Source organism: Dromaius novaehollandiae, chromosome Z, assembly GCF_036370855.1.
Source record: "Dromaius novaehollandiae isolate bDroNov1 chromosome Z, bDroNov1.hap1, whole genome shotgun sequence".
Lineage (NCBI taxonomy): Eukaryota > Metazoa > Chordata > Aves > Casuariiformes > Dromaiidae > Dromaius > Dromaius novaehollandiae.
In genome coordinates, this window is record NC_088132.1 from 34,685,510 (window position 1) to 34,711,063 (window position 25,554).

A 25,554-nucleotide genomic window follows, 5' to 3' on the forward strand; every position below is an offset into this window, starting at 1 on the left:
TCAAGGGCATAGATTAGCGAACAAGAACGATTACAAGAAAATACGTTATGTACCATGAATACTTTTTGGTATGCATAGAACAATTTAAGGTGTTATAATGTCACATTGCCACATTTAAAAAAAAAAGGGGGGGGGACTCTTTTAGCCATCGAGAAAAGAATACAGCATTCACTCTGCATAATAGAAGCTATTAAAGAAAAAAAAATTAACCATGTTTTAAAAACATAGTGATTATAAGTTGGGGAGTATTTATCTAAAAGAACAAGATGAATGTTTCTTATGGCCTTAATCCAAAATCCTTTGAAGCTGAAGAGTTTTTCCCCATGACTTCAGTGGGCTTTGGTTCAGGCCTCAAGACCATTTGTCATTATAAGAGGTACCTACTCATTTCAGCCCAATATCCCACAAAAAAGTGCTACATCTGCATATAGTATGTCTGTAGTCAGATACTCCGCCTAGATCTAGCCCCAGAGCCTCTCAGCTGCTTTATACAGCAGTCTCCTGGGCAGGAGAGGCCTTCTGCGATGCCCCCAGACCTCCTCTAGCCTAGCAGACGGCACCACTCGGCCGCTCGGCCTGCCTGCAGTACGTAGCTAGTCGTACCTCACGGGTTTCCCCACACAGCACCCATGTGAAGCACCACAATATTGCTATTCACAGCAGAAGAAACAAGAAGGGAAGCTAAAAAACCTGCGCAGAGTCCTGCAGGGCCCCACTGGCAGAGGTGGGCACTCAGTCCAGGTGTCCCGCTCCTCCACGGACGCTCCTGGGATGGGTGCTGAGCACAACCAGACACACCGTTTTGAGCCTGGTTAGGGCAGTTTAGAGGATTACCAGCTGCAGCTGATCAGCCCCAGCTTTCGGTGTGAGGCTACTGCCCCATAAGTGACCCTGAGACTCTAATTTGGGCCAATGCAAAGGCAGCTGGCTTAGCAAAAAACTGCCTTCGGTGGAGAGTTAGCTAAAGCGACTGCCAACGGTGAGGTGGTGGGGAGGCCCTCACCGCTCCCTGCGGGGCGTTTGCCTGGTGTCTAGCTGCCGGGAGGCAGCTCGAGCCTGGAGCGCCCGGCTGCGGCTGCGGCAGCTGCGGCACGGCTCGTGTTTTGTTTGCTTGGTGTAAGGCGGCGTAGCTCTTTCCACAAAAGCAGCCTTAACAGCCACTGAGATCATCCGCCCACGTGAAGCAGGAATACAGAATATATGCTCATTTCCCTCAAGCCACAAGCGTTCATCTGCTGTGGGCACCCGGGCGTCGTTCTTTAGATAGCTGGGGAGACATTTCACCCCTTGTGTTATACGACCTGCTGGAGCCCAGCCGTGCACCTCAGTACCCCGCAGCCTCACGCTGACAGCCTGCTTCCTCACAGCCCCACAGAGCATTTCTTTACCTGTTGCCCAGCGAGGAGCCACACGATGCTTGGTTGACTGCCCTCTTTCAGTCTGTGCAACTCCCAGTCACCAGATTTAAGGCATCCTGACAAGTCCGGCCAGGGTATGCTCATTGCTGAAGTCTGTCGAAGCAGTCTTTCCTGTCAGAAGAGAGTTTCCCATGCGTAACTGGAAACCTCTGTGCTGTAGAAATGCAGTTTTAATTCCCCTACCTAATTTTACCAACAGTAGTTACTGTGCTTCTCGTTTGTAGGGACAACTCAGGGCTTGACTGTGCAATGGAAAGCAATGATTTGCCTAAGTAAAAGATGCAGAGGACTGTTAGACTCCTCATGCCAGATATCTGCGTAACAGAATAAATAAAGAAATTACAAAAAAATCCACTAATTATAAACATAGGTATTGCAAAATGTTGATGAAAAGCCAATACCTATGTCGTACAAGGTATGAAAATGCAGGCTATAGCAAAGTTAGAAGTAAACTTGCACTGAAGACCAGGGATCCTGCTTCCATATACCCTCTTGTTTGGGAATGTTTGGATTTGCAAGTTAACAACATCTTTGCGCTTTTACTGTTGCATGCTGTTCAACCTGACAAGACTGATTTCATTTGCAAGCATATTTGTTTATCAATATAAAAACCGAGTCCTCTAGCCTGCCTTTAGACAACCATATTTCAAGTAGAGGAAATGCATAAGCGAGTGCTGTGGTTGTCCTCTGAGAAATACCTAACGGAGGGCAAGGACAACAAAGATATTAAAAGAACAAGGAACAGAGGACGCAAACATAAAAATCCTTCACTATAAACTCTTCAGTATAGACTCTTTCAGATAGAACTCTTCAAAAAAAACCCAAATTCTTTATTCCCTATTCTCACAGTGCTAACAGTATGTGATTTAAAATGCTTCCTCAGTAATTTATACAGAAATGATCACCTAACTGTGCTGGGAACAGAAAGATGCACTAAGGAGACACACATGTTCGGTGAGGAAACAAGGGAGTGGGGAAAAACTGAGACGCAGTAACCCCTCCTCAGTATGAAAGGCACGTGGCTATTAGCTCTTTTGCGAGGTGTTTTCCACTTTAGGTTGCATCTCAAATATATTTTTAATTTAAATCTGATACAAAAGTAATTAAATGGTAAACCACATCAGACTGTGAAAAACGTGTTCATAGGATTAACAACTGAGCAAGACAAAGACCTTTATCATAATTGTAAAACCTTGGACTATGTTTGGGGAAAAATCAGCCTCAGCTGAAAACGTGTTATATCCAAATCCAATTAATGCTATGCACCTGAAGTGCTTCTGTTTTTAAATGACTTAGAGACAGTCCCTATGTGGTCACTTACTTCTCTAGGTTGCTATCTATTTTCCTAGCCACCATCCCATCTCTTAATTATGATGGCTTTTGCGATTCTGAAAGGAATTCCTTTCAGAATTAGTTAATGATGATATGTATCAGATAGCTACTTTTAAAGCACACTAAACATTAGAGTTGGATTTCTTGGTAAGATTGTTAAAATTGATTGTTATGAATCTAAATGACAACAGCTCAAGTCTCCACCGGCTACTTACTAGTTTGAAAAGATATTTGAAAGACTGTAGAGGGTGGCTTCTACAGAAAATACGTTTTTAAATAACAAATCTAAAATACATGGCAACAGAAATGCTTTCATACTGTAAATCCCCAGGATGATTAATTATTGCTTGGTGCATAGAAACAAACTTTGGCTTAATTAAATGAACACGGTAATTTAATCTAGTTTCTTTCTAACTCCATGACATTTAGAGTTAACAAAAGCACCTCACGAACAGATGTGTTATTTCCAATTTTAGCCACAGGTCTTAAAAAGGACAGTTAAACCATCAGGTACACTGCATACGAGATAAAGTAAAGTTCCTCTTTCAGATCAATAGAAATGAGAAGTAACTACATCTGATTCTGAGTTCCTTCAGTATTGTATTATTTTAAATTCCGACTCTCCTGGAGATTTATAACCCTGTGAACCCCACACTATTTCCAGCTCCTGCCATAACCTCAGTTATATTACTTCCCTCTACTTGCGCAATCTTGCAGTATTCAGCTAAGATTTAGAACCATGTTTTCTTAGGTATTTCACTTGCAAGCAGTTATGCAGGGCCTCGATTAGGAAGAGCGCTGGGCTCTCAGCACAGGAGCCGGAGGGGCTGCAGGAGCGACGGCCCGGAGCTGCGACGGCTGCGGCTGCTGCCACCGCTCGCCCTGATGCACAGGGTCCCAGCAGCACCCGTGTTTGATGCCTCAGGTCCCCAGGAGCCCCAAGCGCCGCAGCCTCTCGGTTAGGGCCAGTTCAGGTGTGCCTGGGCGTGCGGTGGCCCGGCTGTCTCACGCTGCCACGTCGACAAACGCTCAGTTTTAGTGGGCCCTGACTTTATTTCATGGGTCAACTTACCCAGACCTGTCAGAAAAGACGTATCTTCTCCTTGAGGTGCCTAGGAAATGTTTTCCCGGTTCCTCAGAGACTGCTCCAAGCTGACTCCACCAGGATGCCATACGAGGATAACGCCTCGTGGGTGCTGCCAGAGGATTCCCTGCGCCAGGCTCCTTTTTGGAGGCTTTTCTGTGGCGTGCTCCCGAGTCCTGTAGCAGATTGAAACCAGTGGCAAAGAAAGCATTCGCTTGGTGCTAGGAGGAACTCCTTTGGGGCTCAGACCTGCAAAGTACAGCCCTGGAGCCTCCGCACACTGCAGAGCCGGTGAAGGGAAAAGCACCCCCAAAAGAACTGTATTTACCTGAATATGCATTGCCCCTTGCTGTTTTGTGCCTGTGTGACCACGTGTGTGTGCGTACATATGTCTGACCTCGAACATACAGTTTTTGCCTTATATTCCAGGATATTTTCTCCCCTAAAAACAGACATGCTGCCCAGAGGTTGCCTGATATTCAAGGTCACATAGAAGGCCAGGGGTTGCAGCCTTCTGCAGTGGGAGCCTGGTGTTGCTGGCCACTACCAGGGCAATCCCATGGGAAGGAGCTGCGGTGGGGGAGGGAACCAGCATGCCCCTTCTGGCTCCTTTTTGCTGGGGCCTGACTTCAACGCACAGCTCCAGCACTGCTCTAGTGGGTGGGCAGCAAAAATTACTGTTAGTAATAGCTTGGCCCAGCAGCTATGCAGACATGCCTCCAGCTCCTCCTACTGTCTGAGAGAAAAAAATTGAAATCTTGATTTCTGGCTTTCCGCTAATGTTTTGTAGACTTTTACAGCAAGAACATACATTGCTCCTTCCAGTAAGGATGTCTGACTCATTTACTCCCTTTCCTCGAATAGAGGACTTTGCTAGTGGATTTTTCTTCACATTTGGGTAACTGGAATGCTGTCTTGGAGAACAGTCTGTGGTAGAGCTGGCCTGCCTAGAAACTAAGAGTTACTCTTTATGCAAGATCAGACTATGACTTAAAGGAAAGTAAAGCATGAGGTTATTTGAAGAGGTAACCATGCTTTTAGCTGGATGTTTCATTCTTACATTTGTTTTGGCAAACACCTCGAGGTCTGTGTCTGACATCTTCTGAGAGTGCTCCAGCCCAGTCGGTGTCTTTGAGCTCTCTTCCAGTAAGCCTCAGACTTCTTCCCACTAATCCCACACTGCCAAAGGGAGATGATTTCTCCGAACATGGGATGAAGTAACATCTTATTAACTCCTTAGAAAATGGAGAAACATGATTCAAAATCATATCGCTAATAAAGTTTGAGGGGATGTCACCACAAAGTAATTTCCCTCTGAAAATTATTGTCATGTTCATAACTATGGCAGACACAGGACATACAGGATTCGTTTCTCCCCAGGAAGCATGTCCCTCTGGGTCAATCTTTAGGGAAATTATTAGATGAAACTGAAAATAATGGCATTTGGATGATGGTGAAGGAACGAAGTTGCCCATCAAAATTCGTAAAAATAGGGCATATCTGTATTTATCAGTTTGCATTTTGTAGGGAATCCCCTATTTCTCACGCACCTATTTATACTCTGCTGGTTTTGCTTTTTCTTCTCTGTAGTCCAAACAGTTAAGAGGTGAATGCATCCAGCAGTAACTCAGGTGCTGGATTTTACCAGGATTGGATTCAGAGTAGTGTTATTGCCAGGCTACACTACCATGGAGCAGGAGACACGCATATTTACAATCACTTAACTTCCTCACCCAAATTACGACACCCGGCCCCCCCCCCCCCCCCCCGATCTTCCCTGTCCTTTCACAGATTTTTCCCCCAGGTCCACTCCTCCACTGGCCCCCCATGCTTTTGCACACAGGGACCTACTTGTGACATCCAAGTGATGTCCCATGTCCCATCTCACCACCTTGTCCCGTCCACTTTGGACGTCAGAAGTGGGTCCAGCACAGAGCCTGATGAGATCAGACACCTGCACCACAGCAGAAAGCCAGGCTGGAGTGCCTGCAGCTAAATGAGCTGGGGGAGCATGCTCCAGGTCCTGATGGTCCCATACCTCCAGAGATGGGGAGGAGACAGGCCTCACCAGGCACCACCTCCTGCCTGGTCTGTGGGCTGCCACCGTGGGCTCTGTCCGCTTTTTCCAGAGTCAATTGCTCTCTTCTTAGAAAGATCACACTGCCTGAGGCAGAGCAGGGGCTTAGCAAGACGCAAGAGAAAGCTGTTGACATCTCCCAAAATACCCTCAAAATCACCTTGCCCTCTCCTGGCTATCCAACCATATATTTGTTGCCTGAACGGCTGTCCTGTCACCAGTGTAAGCCCCAACTTTGCTACCCAAGGCAGAGAAAAAAGAAAAAAAAAAAAAAAAAGACTTTGCACACCCTAGTGAGCAGCATTGTGCGGGGACCCAACACCAATCCCTCCCTCCCTGTGTCCCACCTTGTCCCATCCACTTACCTCCCCGTCAGCAGGTCCCAAAGCTTGAAGAGGAAAGGTCAGTCCCAACACAGGCTGGGTCCTTGTGGCAGACATCATCAGGGGAGCGTCCTAGGGGACTAGAGATCACTGAGTCACCACCAACCCACATGACTCAGGGCAACCGCTAACCAATACCAGCTGGCATTGGTTTGCTATTGGTTTGTGCTTACCTGAGTCACAGACAAGGCATTTGCAAGCTACTGATCCCTGGGTCAGGTCGCGGCAGCCCAGAGAAGTGCATCCCCACCAACAGATGGGAGAAAACCTCTCTGTGGTAGTTTGCAGATCACCAAGGCTGGCCCAGAGAATTGGATACTTCTCCTCCACTGCCCCTTAGAGAGTGCAGCTATCTCTTAGTGGGGACAAAAAAAAACCAAGGTAAAAGTCTGGGCTATTTTTTCTGACTGTTGTGATTTATAGGCTTGAATTTGCAAGGCTTGAAGAGGTTAATTAGGAGTTTCCCAAACTGCATTAAGCACCAGAAGTCTTAACATAGTCTGACTGTTGGAAGTGAAGTAAACTTTAGACTGAGCTGTGCAGAAGCTCCCACTGCCTGCCACTCGTTCACTTACGGTATCTCTTCTCTGAATTTGTGATGTAACTGGACCACCTAGTCTCCATTTTTCAGTAAGTTAGAAAAGGAAGCAAAGAGAAGTTGACAAATGGAATACATGAACATGAGAACATGAACGACCTAGAAGAAACAAAATAAAGACTTAAAGTAAATGAACTTCACATTTATTATTTATTCTTTATTTATTAATAGCACCCAAAGCTACATTATATTAACACAAGCAATAAAGCTTTCATGTTTTTTCCTACCAGTGCATTTCCAAATCCAAGTGAAGCGCTGGAAGCAAGTAATGCTGCCATGCCTTTGACACAGGCTGTAGGTCACAATGATGCATGACTTGTAAGTGAATCCCAATGTAATAAAAAATAAGTTGCAGTCTCGGTATGAAACCTGCAACCATAAGGAACGGTGGCCATTTCTATTTCCACAAAGTACCATGACAAAAACAACAGCTGTAGCAACTATAAAGGTAACATACTTAATCATACTTTTTGCATCACTTTATTGAATACTCCATGTGTTGGACTTACAACTTATAGCTATCATGTGTGTTGACTACAACAATGCTACAATGAGTGTGTATGGTTTGTATTACAGAAAGTGTCATGAAATGTATGGACCTGTCTGCAGGTTTTACAAAATGAACCAGCCATACAATAAAATTTCACCACGTGTGAATATTGTAAATGGTTAAATTATAAAGTCATTTGTTCAAAAATCCAAGTATTTCAATGAAAAAAAGTATATAAAATGTAATAAAACATAAATTACATTTAAGGGTCTGTACATGATTCATCTTGCAAATAGAAGCACAAAACCAGCATTCTGTACAATATTGCTTATTTTGGTCTTCTAAAATTCAAAGATCCACTTTCACTAAGAGGCAGGAAACAAGCATGGCTTCACATGCAGTCCAGCACTAATTGCAGTAAATCAAGTGAGTTTATAACCCTGCACAAAACCAAAACTTTTACCATATAGGAACATGTATCTGGAGCCCTTTTCTATACTTGACAACCAACATGCAATTAAAGTTGGATTGTTAAGTTAGTGCACACCTACCATATCTCTTCTTTTGGTTAACAGTGTATTAAGGCTGCTTGCTGCTACAAACACACAGCAGAAAAGGAGTACTTTCATCCACAAATGCAGTCAGCCACGCACATTTGGAAGCTTCTGTCACAGTCATTCATTGGGAATGATGAAAGACAGACATCCTCTCTCCTCTCATGTTATCCCACAGGATGTTGTGGATGCTGTAAGTTTATGTGGGTTCAGAATCATTTGAATAGACTCATGGAAGAAAATTCCATCAAAGGTTATTAAAGAAAAAAAAGATTCCACCTCTGGCTTGGGAAGTCCCTAAGCCGCAAATCGCTGGAGGTTGGGAAGATACTGTGGGGAAATACCACTATATGTTTGCCTCTGTCCTTGCACTCTTCCCTAGGCAGCCACTATCGGCAGCCTTTGGGGACAGGCTACCGGGCTGGACAGACCCACAGTCTGACTCAGCACAGTAGTTCTGGTGTCCAGTTTCCCTACTTTTCTGACTATTGTAATACAAACATGGATCAGTATTCTCAACTTCTTATTTTTTCAGACTCAGAAAGCAAACAACAATCTTGTGTCCATTATATCAAAAAGATAAATACTATATAATAAGCTGTCCATCACATCCAGGGCATTTCTTTATGCTCAGAGCAATTCTGTAACTGTCGTTTGATTCCTTTTCGTGTTATTGGTTTAAGCGTAATTCACTAACATTACACTCACATATCATTATATACATGATGTGCAATGCTACTCTGCAATATGTTGCACAGCAACAGTACATTATTGAAAAGCAGCTTCCCTCAAGAACTGTAGGACAGTAAAAAAAAGACTAAACCCAGCAATTCCATACCATCATATTTGCAAAATCTGATGGTGACAACGGTCAATAAACCTGGTACATCATTATTGCTGCACTTTATATGGGTGTAGGTTTTTTGGTTTCATTTCATTTAGTCAGATCAAAATCACTGATCTTAAGTCTAAGGATCTACAGTCTCCATGCACTGAAGTGATGTGAAACTCTTAGTAAAAAGGCCAAACTCCTTAGGCTTCTGATTGAATTTCTGCTTCGTCCATCTGAAGTGTGTCATTATCGCCCAATAACTCTGTTTCTGGCACTGAACCCTCCTCTTCCTCCTCCTCCTGAACAGGATTCTGGGCAATATCTTCCGTCCCGTTGTGCGTGTCGTCCGTGCCCTCCGAGAGCAGAGCTGCTCTGTCAGCCACTGAGGCATTGGAGGGTGCTGTCGTTACATAGCCCGTGCTGGTGGATCCGCTCCCGCTATGGTGGGAGCCTGGTTTCGGAATGATCTGGGGAGGCATCTGCTGAGGAGCCATTTGCATTGGAATCTGGACAGGGTAAAAATTTGGCAAGTAAGCACCATAGGCGGGCATTGGCTGATAACCATTGACTGGAATGTAGAGCTGAGGAGGTGGGACCATCGGCCTCATCTGCCCTTTCATTTGTATGAACTGCGGTTGAGGGAAAGCCTGAGTTTTCTGCTTTGGTCCAACATACCTAGCATTGCTGACGTTACTAACGGGGCTTGTGCTGAGAGAGCTTGTTTGTGTGGTGTTGCTCGCCCCGGAGGTTTGTGCTGAGCTGTTGTAATTAGAAAGGTTTCCCCATGTTCTTAGTCTGTTGTGTATATCTTTAAATCTTGGTCTTCTGTTGGGAAATTCATTCCAACACTCCAACATCAAAGTGTATATCCACGTGGGACATTCGTCAGGACATGGCAAAACCTGTCGATTCCTGATCATCTCAATGACATCCTGGTTAGAATAACCACAGTAAGGTTGTAGGCCATAGCTGAAAACTTCCCACAACACAACTCCATATGACCAGATATCTGAATCAATAGAAAACTTGCCATACATAATAGCCTCAGGGGACATCCATCGGATAGGAAGAAGGGAATTTCCCATCAGTTTATAGTAATCAGCAGCGTAAACTTCCCTGAAAAGGCCTAAATCAGATATTTTCACATTAAGTTTATCAAACACCAATATATTTCTAGTGGCTAAGTCTTTGTGGACAACGTGGTGGCTTGAAAGGTATTCCATTCCCGCAGCTATCTGAGTCACGATATGGAAGAAATCTGCTGGTTCCAGAGTGGATTTGACTGTCTTGTCATCATCTGTGCTGCCGACATCCGAATGAGGAGATCTCATCACCAAGAACTCATGGAGGTCACTGTGGGAACAATAGCTAAAAATCATGCTAATGGGTTGTTCCTTCGTCACTATTCCCAGCAAACAAACAATGTTTGGGTGCTGTAATCGCGATCTCATCATTGCCTCATGTTTGAATTCTTCACGAAGAGCCAGTTCTGCTTTGTCTTTAAGTGTCTTGATAGCAACAGCCTGTGTCTGTTCACCTGGTGCCGTACCAAAAAGATGCCCCTTGTAGACTTTGCCAAACCTCTCTTCTCCTAGCTCCTCCATAAACCGCACTGTAGATAGATTGATTTCTTTAAGTTTAGCCTGAAATGAAAGAAATAAAAAAAAAAAACAAAATGGTAAAAAACCACAGTGTTTTCTAAACAACAGAATCTTCTATTAAAGAAAAGCTTCCAGTGGTTAGATGCTGGAAGGAAGATAAATTGGTTCAAAATGACTTTCCAGCTTTTTGTATACTCACAACAGTATATTGATTTCACAGTTAACCTTGGAACAGGTTACACCATTATCAGACGTGTAAATTGAATTATGCTGCAAGATGATGAGTATAATTATTTTTACAAAGCAGCTACCATATGCCCTGCAAGCTAAAAGAATAATCAATCCAGAGCAAATCCGGCAAATAACAACCCCTGTTAGCAGCAACTGCCTTTGCCCTGCAGGTCTGCCCAGAGACGCGCTGCCCATTGGAGAGCCGTCAGAAAAGCCATAGGCACAGCCCCAGGACACAGCTGCCCCGGCGGGGAACTGAAACATCCCTCCCAGCAGAAGGAGGAACGAGCCCTCTCTCTTGCGGTTCCCTAGTGCCAGATATGCCCTTTCTCCCCCGTTGCGCTGCAGGCACGGCCCCTGCCGTGGGTAGCAATGCTAAATAGCACTGCTGAGAAACCCTGAACTGGCTCTGACCGAGGCAGAGAGGAAGAGGAGCTGAAGAGGGAAGGAGCTGCTCTCTGCTACGGGAAGGAAAAGGGGGCAAAGTCGGGCGTAAGAAATCCCCAGAGAGTCCTTGCTCCTGCGGCCTAGCAGGGGAAGCAAGGGAGTCTGTGCAGGTGGATTTGATGGGTCCAGCCTGAGCAGCCGTGGGACCAAGGAGCCCCCAGCTGAGCCACCACTTCGCAGAAAGGGCACCGCAGGAGGAACGAGCAGGGCAGGCTGGAAAGAGGCTCTAACAGCTGATTTCGGGGCACGTTGGGATTTTAGTAGCCAACAGGCTATGAACTGGACCAAACAGTCTCCAGCACAGCCCAGACTTGGCCATTAATCCTCCCCCTTAGAGCACAAAATCAATGCAATTTGTTACAATCGGTAATATCCGTTCATTCTGCCGTTTCCTGAACAGATGTTGCCAATTGTTCCAAATTGAGCATTGTTTTTGTGAACCAGTGTCTAGTAAATGCTACAATTAAAAATTCAGCAGTAGATTCAAACAGGATTTTAACATGGAGATCATTTAGTTAGCCCAGAAAAGTATTTTCAGGAGCTGATAGTACAGACAGAAGTTCAAAGCCATTTTTGTTTCTCTGTCCTTTGGGATATACACACTCAGAAACATGTTGCACTTAGACTGAACCCCAAGCTTGGTGGTAGCTGAGATAACCAGAAGACTAAGCAGACAGATTAGAAAAGAACCCCCATCATGCTTTCTGCTTGAAACAAGTAAACCAGCAGCAGCATTTCTAGTAGCAAAAATGAGCTGCAAACTGAAGACTGGATCAGAAACAACATTTCTAGTCACCAAGACAAGAAGCAAAATGGGGACTGGCAGGTGAGTGCAGATGCCATAAAAATATTTTGTACTGAAAGCTATTGCTGGAGGCCCCCATTTCCAGGCACAACTAGTGCCTGCAAGACCTGGTTTTCACTGAAGTAGTGGCTAGCACGTGATGAAAAGTAGGTCCCTGACAACACAACTCAGTTTCAACACCAAAGTGTGAGACGCTGAAAGTCACGACACTTTGGAGAACCGGCGCCTAAGCAAATTCTGCAAGAAATACCTGTTTGTGCTGATTGATGAGTGGCATTTCCATGTCCTGGCTAGGAGATGCCATCAGCTGGCGACGCTGTGGTGTAGCAGCAGATGCCTTTTGCTTGTTCCTGCACATACAGACCAAGAAGAAAAGGCAGGCAATAACCAAAGGGATAGCTATGCTGGGAACCAGGATGTAGAGAATTCCCATTTTGCTGTTGTCACGTGGGCCTGTAGGGCACAGAAATAGCCACTGGTTACAAATCAGCATTTTTAATGTGTTAAACAGTAAAGAAAAACAAAAAGCACTAGAGTCTGTTGGTTGACAACAAATTTTAAACAAAAAGTAACCCTCTATAAGATGAAAACGGAAGTCATGCTTTTTTCCCCACACAGTAGTTTTCCTTTAAACGTTTCTGAGAAATCTGGATGAACACAGCAGCAAGCAGTGTGAAGAGAAGAAAGGACTCCCAAGTTTAACACTGTCTGCTTTGACTGTACTAGCACATGGTTTATCTTCCATTATTTTTGAGGTTTCCTGCTGTAGAAAGTGCAGAATATAGACTTCAGAATCATTGCATTAATTTGTTCAGTGGATATAAGGTAAGTGAATAGTCTTCATGATTGTATATAAAGTCTCAATGTCATAAACTGCAGCACGACATGGCGATCTGGCCTTCTCACTCAGCTTCAGCCATTTCATCAGCACTTTGCCTTCTAATTTACCTCCACTGATACTACTTCTGCACAGAATAAAGGAAATCTCACCTCTCACTGGCAGGGACATTGTGTACTTAAGAGAATTAAATTGCTCTTGTTAACAGAAGTTACAGTACAACAAAGATGAAAAGGCCATCAATACATTTAATAGGACTGTTTGGGAACCTTTGCAAAATATGTTTTTCTTGGTGTTTAGAGACTACAGGACAGCATGATGATGTCCAGAAGGTTTATTGGAACTGCCTGGGTTGTCTTCTGCAATCCGTGGTTTTGCTATTTGTGACTCCTGCTTTCACCACAACCTCATCCCAGTGTAATCTTTACACCATGTTACATGCGATGTTGAAATTTATTTTATATGTCAAATGCTATTACTGTAAAAAAGTGAAGTAACTCAGAAATTTCATATCAGTTCTGGGTGCTCTTAGGTATCCAGGAAATCCGCAATGAAACCACTTGCATGGCTTCCACAATACCTTTGTAGCTGCAGGAAACATACTTTTCTTCCTAATAAGCACAGTATTAAGTTGCTTTGTGGTCTCTGAAGACTGTTACAACTGTAACAGCTCTAGAATGAATTCTGCACCAGTAGGGAAAGTAAACGGGACTGCATCAACATGCTGTGAGAGGCTGCTGCTTATTTTTGCTAACAGTAGTGCGGTACTGATCCAGAAGCAGATAGCCTACGGCATTTCTGATAAAAATCATCTCTTTCATGACACCTCTGCTTCTGTGCTTTGGGTTTCTTACAACCAAGCGCAGTGCTGTATCTCCCTCTACAGGATCTGAAAACCTTTGCTGCCTGCAAGATGCTGTACAGAGTAAAAGTGGTAAGCACATTAAGGCATGATCTTTAACAAGTTTGAAACCAAACCACAACAGTATCATGAATTATCATCTCTGCTTAAGCCTTCAACACGTAAAAAAAAGGTAGCACAGTATTTCAGTTACGAGCTCTGCTGTCAAGCCAATTTTGCCCAAGTGCAAGGCAAAACAAGGGTACCGCACCACAGCAAGTGAGAAAGCACAGCTTGCTAAGTGAAGCACACTTGTAACAACATGCAACATTCACAACCGCACAGGATTTAGGCCAGTCATAGGGGAAAAAAGAAAGAGAATACATACTACAAGAAGGTACGTCACACAGTTCCATGCGTACGTTTTTATTCTTTGTAAAACACCAGGGCCCGTCCATCTGGCCGCCGGGATTTCGGCAATAGGCGTGCCCACCGCCCAGCTCTGGAAACTGCGCGCTGGTCAGATCATGGCTGTGGGGATTCTGCGAGTCCCAGAGCTGACAAGTGTGGCCAGACTTGGTGACGCTGACTGTCCCTCTATAATCCGCTCCAGAGCCATTGTAGCACTGGTGATCTGCAGCGCAGGATTTGACAAAACGTTACACATCACAAAATATACAGGAGCCAGCAAAACCAAAACAGCTGAAGTGCATACATCATGTGTGCATAAAATGAAGCACATTAGGATTTAAGTACTTAAATGTATGTATTTCAAGATGTTTGACTTTTTCTTTAGAAAAGTTGTGCTTTTTGAAATTTCAGCTCTGTGGCTACCTCTCCTCTTTGACATACGGATATTTCTGAATTCTGCTCTTGAATGTCTCCATCCTACGGCTACACATAAAATCATGTGGTATCTCTGAATGCAAGTTGGTACTGAGCAGCATATACTTTGTACCTCTAGACACAGGACAAGATAAGTTTAACTAAATTAGAGATGTGAGGTTCACCTCAGCAGAAGTCTCCTGACACCAACATGGCCTATCACTTTTTATTTCTTCTAATCTTCCTATTTTCTCATACTGCTCACTTCCTAGAGAAATTAGCACTGCATTTTGTAATGCCTCTTGCTGATTTTTCCTTCCTTTCCCTTTTTGCAAAGAAAAAAAAAAAGAATTTGGGGGTTTCTTTTCTTTATATACACCATTCTTTTGTATCTGTTGAACTCTAGTTTTGTCTTTATTCTAGCTCAGTTTTGCTGCTATCCTCTCTTCACATCCTTTTGCAGGCCTGCCTGCTACACGCAGCACCTGAACTGAATCGTGCATTTCCCCGCACGTTTGCAACATGACACTTTCAGCTTTCGTGAGTCGCCCTCCTCAGCCCTTGGGAATCCAACCCGCTCAAACTTCCGCTTTCCATTTCCTAAAAAAAATTGAGGATACTTAACTGGAGCTGTTCCACTAGAGGGAGTAACCACTGGCTCTGAGCACTCTTTGCCAGATTTCAGACTGGTTGTTTTTATTCTCATTCCTTTGGGTTGCTACCTCTTCCTTGGCTGGTGCGGCTCTGTCATCACTTTTTCAGTTATTTCTGCTTTTCAGCTCCAATGGACTAATGCCCTACTGGCATACAACTAGTTTTCCATGCCTCCTGTTTAACTACGACCCCTGCTCCTAACGGTGGGTTCAGAAAACAGATACTCAGAATAAGCCAAACACACTTCGAGTCTTAAACATCTTTTTTGGTCATACAGCTTCCCCATGGAGCCGTGTAGTGGTGATCACTTCCTGGGAAACGGAGCAGGCAGAGAAAGTGCTGGCACTAAGAACTGACAACCTTTCTCTTCCTGGGTGCAAATATAAATCCACAGAAACAAGATGAATGTTTTCACCTGTTCTGTTTCACAGAACTCACACATAGCTGTGTGGGGTGGCTGATCCAGAAAGGTCAGGACTAAAGAAGGTGGGTAAATGAACCATGTTTTCACTGGTCAGGGACCTCAAGCCAGAGTTTGGGGAGAGGCGTGTGGGTAGGGAAGCCTGCAATGCACTGTTGCCCCAAGCAAATCTGTCCCAAAACTGGTGTGTGAACACAGAATTTTATTGGCTAAGGTCATTGATATAACACTTTTCAGTGCTAAACAACAACCTTTCAGCTTCCTCACCACCCTAACCTTACAACAATGCAAGGTTATAGTCAGTATTAACACCATAGAAAGTAACAATGCCCAGGACAGCAGTATTTTCTATGCAAAAAGAACCTCTGATAATATATTGTGTCTCAGTCTCAACCTAACCGGCACTGAAGGCCCAGACTCCACTTTCTTCCCATGATGAAGCATCAAGACTTACATCGGTTGAGTCTCTCCACAGGGATCCCAATCCTTATGCAGTTGGCAGCCTCCAGGGTATCAGGTCGTGGGAGATCCTCACACTTAGGCAACTGTAGCTGCATCAAAATGAGGGGGTTTGACCTGGCAATGTTATACTCCTGCCGGCAGAGATCGTTCTCCAGGACTTCACATTCATCCCTGCACAGCTCCCGTGGCTTAGGGGTCCGGGAGCGCTCATCACACAGGGGAAACACAAAGTGGCAGAAAGACGGTATGGCAAACTGTGAGCACTGATCGGACAGATGTGTGGAAGTGCCAATCATGGTAAATGCAGCTGGAAAGAAACAAAGATTGTGGTTAAGAACCAATTCACAGAATGTACGAGCAACAAATTAATTTTTACATTGTTTGCCTTTACAGCTCTGCCTTTTCTTGAGGATCTGAAAGCCTACTGAGTAGTAGGAAATTGAGGTCATTTCTGCTGCAGAGGACAGACAACAAATGCAGAAAGCAAACCCACCACTCTAGTGTCTCTCCAACATCTGCACATAGTTTGCGGGACCTCATTTCTTCGGAAGTCACCCAGGTGATTGGCACTGAGAATTTGTGTGGCACTTGACTAATTTTAACTTGAAAAAATTAAGATCCAAGTCGAGACGCACCTGCCAGGATGTTAACCTGTGCTTCCAAAGTTTCTAAGCAGGTAAAATCTCAATGACGATCACTTCCTTCTATAGATGTTTTGATCAGTAAACAAGATTTGTGTTTTTCAAGCCTTGAAAGGCAAAGGGAAATGTGCTTTTGGTATTTGGGGAGATATTGCTATTAATAGGTATGAGAAGCCTAACAGGCGGCAGTTTGGGAAAAATGAATGTCACTAATCTCAGCATACTGATCACACTAAGATGAATGTCATAATTAGTTAAGCACTTGATCCTCCCCTTAAGCTCTCAGTGCCTACACGCTAGCGTTTATCTGGGAGTTTTCTTGCACATTTGAAAGAACAGACAAATGTGCATGTGCATCATGTATCTGGGGATGAATCAAGCTTTGAATGTAGGAACATTCCCACACTGGAAAACATTAATTGTGAGTGAAGGTTGCTAGACTGCACATCCCACCAACGTACGCTGTAAGAAGGAAGGAAGGAAACGTGCAGTTCGAGTCATTCAGCAACCCATTTGCAAACTACAAATCAGTTCTTTCCCTCCTGCCCAGCTACCATCCACTTGCTGCTGCCTCCCGCCCTACCAGACTCCTACCAGAGTCCCCTCTCCTGAACGCCATCCATGCTGCAGCCCTAGCTCTAGCCTTGCCTGTGGTTTACAGCTCTGCTTATAATTAATGCAAGAATATTAATACAGGAATGTAACCTCGCATCAATCCCACTGTGAATACTGCACAAATAAGCATGATATCAGGCCTTGAATGACAGCTGTGAGGTGTGCTTGTTCCTAGGACTAATGGGGAAAAATAAATCTGAAGGAGCAAACTAGTCACTGTTGGTTATCTGAAACCATATTAATTTTTGTGAAGGTGTTGCAGAATTTGGATCAGAATATCTTTATTTTGACAGGAGAAGCAAAAGCAAGTAGGGCTGGGTGGTAACAGTGGAGCACTCAAATAAGACATGCAGAGGGCAGACACGTGGGGGGGCCAGTGATTACCAGGGTACCAGAGGGCAGTGGCAACACTATGAGCAAAATATCAGCAGCCCTAGCCTCTGGAGGAGCCTCTAATCAGCAGTGACACCTTGTCAGGGCAGGGCAGTCACCAAAATCTAAACACCTGGGTGCAGAAATACAAAGATCTTCTTCACCACCCAAGCCCTGCACATTCTTGCTAAGATTCTTGGTCTCCAAAGAATGCCAGAAATGGCCCAGAAAGCCAATTAACCACTCATGTTTTCTAAGCTCCTTTCTCAAAGCATGCCTGCTCCTATAAAGTTATGTTAAACCCTAGAATTTACTCTATTCCCAAGCCTCTTTCCAGGTTCACTTAGTTATAAGGGCCACAAGCCAGGGATCAGAGGGAAAGCACAGAGCTGCTGAAAATTTTTAAAAAGAGGGGAAAAGTTGAAGTTTTTAAGATCTGCCATCTTAGATAATTTTATCAGAGTGAGAAAGTGAATACACAAGCACAAATATGCAGACAAATAGCAGTTAGGAGTCTTGAACACTGGCATCATTTCAGTAGAGCATCTGAATGAAATATGTGGGAAATGGCACTTTCAAGAAGAGAAAAATTAAAAAGTCTATGGGGATTATTTTTTCAGTCAAACAGATATTAAACAGCACAGTAAAGACATTGCAAATCACACACATCCACAGGCCAAGGGTCGGGTCTGTGCACTCCTTATTGTTGCCCTTCCTGTCTCTTAAGTGACGTTTCAAGTTTTTCTCCAGGAATGGCCTTCTTCTGTAGTAGAAGGCTGAGATTCTCACCAAACCTCAGGAGGAGGACCAAACAGCACCACAGGCGGTAGAGATGAGGGGAATGTATATCGCACAGCAGCACAGCAGGGACATGAAAAAAACAGAATGAAAATTCCCCGCAGATAGTGTCTGGATCCTTTTTAAATAGCTTCTTGGCGTTGGACAGTAGATGTCACTGTTACCCATTCGCAGCCTCCACTTGAAATATTGTATGCCTCTGAGTACAAAGAGATCCCACCAAAAACTATACTTAAAAAGCATATAGCAAATATAAGCAGAATATAAGCAAAAGTTATATAGCTGGGTTTTCATCTAACAAAACACCTCAGTCTCAGAAGTATCCTGGCATTTGTGCAGAGAACACTCAGTCTTGCAATACTTAAGTTTTGCATTTAAGATTTGTAAGAAGCAAGTGCACTGTGAAATCCACAGTGATTACTTTGCACAAGGCTTTTGATACATCCCTTAGATGAATACACTTTAGAAATGCTATATAATTCTGTTATCATTACTGCCTCAATAGGCACTACAGTACTCTGTGTGGTGAGTTTTCCCAATAAAGAAGGGTTCAATCAGAAATTCTCCACAACACCCCTCCCCAAACTCCATAATCTAACCAATAACCAGTGGTATTAGGGAACATATAGTCTGATCGTGAATGCCCATACTGTATAGTCCAGAAAGAAATATAACTTGATGAATAAACATTTCCTGGAAGACATTGCTGGTTTTTTTTGTTTTTGTTTTTGTTTTTTTTGAAAAGGGCATTATGAACCTGATTCACAGAATTACAAGTTTAGTCATTGCTGAAAAACCATCTAAACAGGACAGAGATGATGTCATAGGGAACAAGATATCAAAATCTTAAAAGTATGAATTATTTAACAAGAGAATGGTGTAAGAGGTGTGAATTATAACAGAGTGCAGGAGATAGGAGGGGAGGGAAGGGAATGAATCTTAACAGCACAGGGAAATCTTTGACAAACACAGTATCTGATCACCATATCACCATATCGGGAGTAGGAAAAAAACCTGAATTTCTGGCTCAACATTGACTCTTTTAAGTAATGCCTTTAAGGGGATAGGGTTGACAAGCAAAGTCAAGCTTTTTTGGCAACTGGTTGTGTTTAAATAACAGATTCAATTAGCTAGCCATATCTGATCAGATGTGAATAAGCTCCTCCTGGACTGAGTTAATTGGCCATATATTGCTATAAACAGTTTGCTCTATTCCACAGATTCATTTGCTTCCTCTAGTTGTGTGCATCTGAATCACAGCTGCTAACATCAGTGATCACACTGACGAGCTCCAGCGAAAAAAACCTATGTTGACGTACAAGCCATTAAAAGTCATTAAGGCTTTGGACACATATTTGCAAGTATGCACAGAAATGATGATCAGAGAAAGAATCAGCAGGGGCAGAGCACAGGAAGGTCAGCTCTTGTTTTGTATAAATCAATGTGAAATCTAAACTCTGCTGGGACTATGCAGTAGGGAAGGGAAACCCAAAGGAACAACCACCAAATTTGTTTCAAGAGAACCAAAACACAGTCATGTTCATTACATCAGAACACACTTGATTTTTAAAAAAATCTTCTTTTTGAATCAATCATGCCAAAAGCTCCAATGCAAATTACAAGCTCTTAAAAAGTCAAGACTGACATTTCAATTAAGGTGGAAAATTCTTTTATACATGATAGCAATTTTTACCCTCCTTACTCCAAGTTTTTCTAACTGCAGAAGAGGAAAACTGGATCACTGACTCTAAACCTTTATATATCTCAGTCATTAACTGATAAAGCTGAAAAGGACGATAACACATTTGTACTTGAATTGGATACTTTCACAAATGCTTATTGTCCTACTACAAAGGTACATAATCTTACCGGTAATTCGGTTTTCAATTTCCCCTTGCATCTGGAGGGAGTCCACATAAATGGTCCTATTTCCAATGATTCGTGCACATGCGATTCCCCGGTATGGCTGACAGAACCCGTCTTCATGGTAATCTTCTCTGAAAAAGACAGATTGGGATTGTATAAGCAGATGTCTAGCTGTCCCCAATGAATTTTTAGGAAACATACTCTTCTAAAAGGAGAAAGAAAAAAAATTGTAAATCTGCAATGGTTTAGTTCCCCAAGTGCAGCTTACTCCTCCAATTCTCTCTTTATACTACCTTAGAAGTATTAACGAGGCAAACTGTAAATAGCTCATTAGTGAAAGAAGTAAATCAAAAACTAAGATTAATTTAAAAATCATATGCTAAGAGTAATGGGATTTGACAGATGAATCTATTAAAATCTATTAAAGCGCTGTTAGATCGAGACAGTAACATAGATCATGTTACTTGTCTTCACGTATTTTTGTCATCGAACTGCATACAGTACAATTAGGCAAACAGTTGGTTCTCTTCTCCCACCTCTTTCTCCCATTCTTCATTTCCTGTAGTGAACAGCACAAGAGAACTTGCCAAGATTTAATTAAAATATGGAATAATTTTGAACTACCAGTTAGATAAACATAATGAAAAGTAATCAAGGGTATAACTTCTTTTCCTCCTCTCCTTGTTCAGTTAATGTCAAATTCCCCTTCCAACATACATTTGAATGCATTGCTCAGTTCAGCTATTGGACCAACTTCTGCTCTCCTTATTGCAGCGTAAACATTTTGTGATAAAAGGACTAGCCTAAAGGCCCAGTGGTTCAACACATCCTCCCCAAAGCCCTGGTTAATAATATAGAGCTGGTCTCTAGATCATGAGTGCCGAAAAGGGCCCGCCTAGCGAGAGTGCTCTCAGGTGCAATATCCAGCACACCCTGTGCTTCCTCCAGCACATCGCAGCCTCTGCACTAGGATCTGCTACTGCACGATGGGTTGAAAAAAATATAAAATGTAATCTGGAAAACCATCACTCTGGAGCAATCCTAGCACACCCAAAAATTTAATCAGCTTTTTCTTAACTAAACAGTCAGTTCATAGGGCTGTGCTGCCCCTCTATATTTTTGAAGTGTTATATCAATACTCTCCTATGCTTTGTACCTTATTTATTATCTTCAGATATTCATAACTGCTTTGGTCACCCATTTAATCCACTCCTCTTACAAATATCTTCATGTTTCCTGCATTAGTCCTGCATATGAGTAGGACAAAATCATCATCGAAAACATGTAAAACCAGCCTGCTTAAACTTCAGCTGGGCCAGAAGAGCACAAAAACCTGCCAGCAGACAAGAGCTAGCCACGATGAACAGCTCACCCAAGACCTGCACAGCGCTGAGTGCAGCCCATTGCTTCTGGTGTCTTATTCTGTCTTAGGTCCCCCCTTCATTTTTCATTTGTTGCGTCTCCCTGATAAAGCTCATCTCTTCTGGGAAACATCGCCACTGATTAAAACTCTTTGGAAGTGGCAGGCTGGGCAGGACTGTCCTCTAACTGCACAGTCCGAAACTGGCACCATCCATTATCACACAAGCAGCAATTCTCCTTCTGTGCCAGGAAAAATGAGCACTCAGTGGAACGACCTGATCCATCACAGAGTTGCTACGTGGACCACACTGATTTATGATACACACGTGAAGTGCCTCACGCAGTTATTGTCCGGCTCTGGCCTTCATTTCCTATCACGGTGTGATTGTCCCATCTTTATAAAACAATATTTTGTCTACACACTCCAAAACGAGATCAACTTCCACAAAGATACATAATTTTTCTATTACGGATGATGAAGCAAAGGTGGGGCCTTTCGGGATCAGTTAATTGCCGCAGCGAAATTCTTTCACGCTCGTAACAAAACCTCTAATTTTGCAACAACTGCATCATGCCCGAAGGGATGAAAATATCAAAGTGTTTTGTCTGTGCCTGTTTTATGAGCCCTGATCACCTCAGTAGGAAGCCAGCAATTCCCATAAGGGGCTGAATGAATAGGAAACCCCTATTTGACCTCCTTCTCAAGAGTAGATTTATACCCCTATCCTGCCGAACAAAGTCCGCAATGTGTCGAAGTGTAACTGTACCTGGCACTTCAGCTCTCAGCACAGGGCTCCCTTGCCAGCACACACACATACAAAATAAAAAATAGCAGTCCAAACAGCGTAGTTTTGGTGACAAAAGCTGTGTGATCTCTTACTTAGCTCCGTTTATTTATTTCTGTCACAAACTTTCGAATACAGCTTGTATATTATATATACACATGTATGTTAATGCAGATTTCCCCTGCCACACGTTATAGGCAACTGCTGATTAAACTAAACTGGATATGACCATTACCATGGAGGCAAGCAAAAGTAAACAGTAACCCGATGTCACATACTCGGAGAGAAGCGGGGCTTTGCTCTGCACGTACCTCTGCCAGGTCAGACAAGTCCTTAGTGCACACAGCTTTGCCAGTCCTCGTGATCGAGGGGACAAAATGAGTCTTTTTAGCAAAATGGTTGATTTCAACAAAGCCGCAGAGACGGCGGCACATACAGTCTCCTTCCTGATGACTCTTCCCCTCTGCTATAAGCACACTTGGTGCAGGGCAACACATTTGCAGTGAAAAGCGAGGTAGGGGGAAGCTGACAAAATAAAACGGGAGGGGCGTCATTCTCTGTTCTGGTAGAAATCCTCGAGCTTATGGGCAGGGCTGATTTTTGCGCAAACCATATGCCAGTAACTCAGCTGCTGATCAGAGCAGGAGATAACAGTTGCTGAAAATGGGCAGAAATACTGTCTCCTCAGTTCCCTGCTGCTTGGGCTGTAAAGCCTGCTCAGATCAGGAACCCCAGTAAAAGCAGAAATCTGGCTCCACAGGAGGAATCCAGAAGAGTTCAGTTTGTCCAAATTGCAGGAGCCTTGCAAATTAATTGCCACAGATTTTACCTTTGTTCTTTATTGCTTTTTGCTGAATGTTTCAAGATGGCATTACTTTTTCCCACTAGTGATTTTCCTTCATTTATATATATATTTTTTTACAAGACAGTCAGGGACATCCTATGTCTTGAGCTTCTTCTTCCACCTTTGCTGGAGGACCATCTCGAAGGCAAGACACCTGCAACACGAATTTTCTCAGCACTGAATTGGCAATAAGGTATATTCTCCCACTGAGAAAACTCTCCTCCCAATTGCTAGCCAGATGTTTGAGCAGAGTTTAGATTTAAACACAAAATTGTGAAGAATCTGACTGAACAGTCCCTCAGTTCCTAAAACCTCAGCTTCCATTTCTTAGGATGAACACCATCAGGTTTCTGGATCCATCTTCTGCAAGACCAATAAAGTTATGAACTACCATATCTGCTATGAAACTAAAACAGGAGAACCTTTGATTTAGAGAAGCAAGAGGGCACAGTAATAAAACTGGAATACTGAGGCACTGATCCTTCTTTTATGTGCAACATGGGGTGCCTCCAAAATGCGCTAGGCTTGCACGGTCTGGAAACGTCATACTGGATCAGGGCCCCCGGGTAAAGCAGCCCCAGGATCTCAGCCCGAGGCAGGTGCATGGTGCCGTTAACTTACAGAAATCGGGCATGGCCAGGATTCGACCTGATCACCACACTTGGTTTTAGGAACCTCACATGGCATTTAGATATCTAAATTCCTCTTGGGAATTGAGCCTTTCCTCCCCATTACACAGGGAACACAGTGGCCCCTGCTCAGATGCCTCCCAGCCCCTGGGGGCAGGCTGCAAAACCCAGCAGCTTTGGGTTAGACAGCTTGAAAGAAATATTCAGAACTAATGATTTTCTTTAGGTATAAGCATTAAACACATAACATCAGCTGCACCTGAAGCAGCCTAACAGTACTATAGGGTAAATCTCTCATTTAAAGGCATATGAAAAAAATATACTGAACACAGCTTCCCCCCCCACCCTGCGCTAAGCGTTACTTTAATTTCACATGTGACACAAAGAACACTGAACAAAAGACTACAAAAGAAAATACCTAGAAAACAAAGAGGCTTTTCTTAATGGAAAAACTGAAATGGTGAAAGAATACATCTGGGCATAATATAATATATGATATCTATGTAACACAATCTATTGTATGCAACTGTCGCAGCTGAACAGTCTGGAGGGCATATGAAACAAAAAAGTGCCAGTAAATAGAAGGCAACTATGTAAAGTCTATTCTCTACTAAAATCATATTGTGAAACACATAAGAATAAGTCTAATGAGAGCTTTCAGTACACATTTGCTGTCCCTAAAAACACAGTGGAAGCAGACCTATTGGCTTTATGGGAAAACAGAAAATGTTTCTGCTTCAAACTTGTTAAGAAAGGAGATACAAGAACATGTGATGGCACAAAGTTCAACAGAGAAAGTGCACAGAAACACATGTAGGCTTAAAAATCTTTAGCTCTTAGTCATGAGGGCTCATGAAATTAATTTTGAAAAGTAGACTGGTGAGGTACCAAATATTTATTTGCTATTAAGATATCTTATTTCTGATCATATCCCACAAATTTTAGTTAAAAAGAGAAAACTGTCATAAAACCATTTTCCTGATTATAGAAGAGATTCAATACTATGCATCAGCTATAAAGAGGAACTTTTGTCAGTTTGAGTACTCAGAAACTGAATAACAACTAGTTAAGTAAAGCAAAATTTGAAATTTTTTTTCACATATGGTACACATTGAGAGCCTGTGTGACAACCTAATAAGTAACTCATGTTCTTCATTCATTTAATTTAGTGTTGGTCTTTAAACATGAGAGGTCAACACTATGACATAGATCCAGATTAAAACATAAGCAGTTCCCGAGTGTTCCTTGTAATAACGATGAATAACTTCCAAATGACCAACATTGAAAATTAAGTAACTAGAAATCAATCTTGGCACAGAAGTGCTAGAGTTGAGAGGACTAAATAACTTGCAATAAATAAAGCAGTGGTTAGGAAAAGCAATTAAGAGTGTGCTTTTTGCACCTATTCAAGAAAGCCCTGAAAGCTATACACGAGTCCCTCACTCCCTCACTGAGATGGGAGATTAGCGATTCAGGAAAAAAGAGTATGACAAGTCTTCTGGTGTTTATTAGTCTGCATGCAAAATGAAAATTTAATTGTTCAAAACAGGTTCTTTACATTCAGGCCAAACCAGAAATCTTACTTATTTTCTGAATATCAACTACTGTAGTCCACTTTCTGGTTCTGAACCCAAATAAAAAGGATCAAGTTAGACAATTAGCTCTAATACATTTCTAAGAACTAGTTTAAAAATGTCCTACCAATCCACCCTATAAGCAAATGAACAAAAGGGTCATTTAAAATTCTAA

At 43.0% G+C, this 25,554-nt stretch overlaps 1 protein-coding gene and 1 long non-coding RNA gene across 5 annotated transcripts in view; both read right to left on the bottom strand.

Moving 5' to 3' along the window:
• Positions 1-1,392: 1,392 nt before the first annotated feature.
• On the bottom strand, positions 1,393-6,986 carry LOC112978817 (uncharacterized). The gene is made up of 4 exons (XR_003258026.2): positions 6,277-6,986; positions 4,895-5,069; positions 3,823-4,010; positions 1,393-1,529 (listed from the first exon to the last, which is right to left on the bottom strand). It is a non-coding gene; the product is annotated as an uncharacterized LOC112978817 (long non-coding RNA).
• Positions 6,987-7,019: 33 nt separating this feature from the next.
• LOC135324889 (tyrosine-protein kinase transmembrane receptor ROR2) overlaps positions 7,020-25,554 on the bottom strand; it is a 150,171-nt gene continuing 131,636 nt past the window's right edge. For all 4 annotated transcript variants that reach the window (XM_064501936.1, XM_064501937.1, XM_064501939.1 and 1 more), the window contains exons 5-9: positions 20,189-20,316; positions 15,886-16,200; positions 13,920-14,165; positions 12,103-12,305; positions 7,020-10,411 (exon numbers count right to left, since the gene is read on the bottom strand). In XM_064501936.1, the coding sequence (XP_064358006.1) occupies positions 8,969-10,411; positions 12,103-12,305; positions 13,920-14,165; positions 15,886-16,200; positions 20,189-20,316 (2,335 nt within the window). In that variant the 3' untranslated portion in view covers positions 7,020-8,968. The remainder of the gene's footprint in view (positions 10,412-12,102; positions 12,306-13,919; positions 14,166-15,885; positions 16,201-20,188; positions 20,317-25,554) is intronic.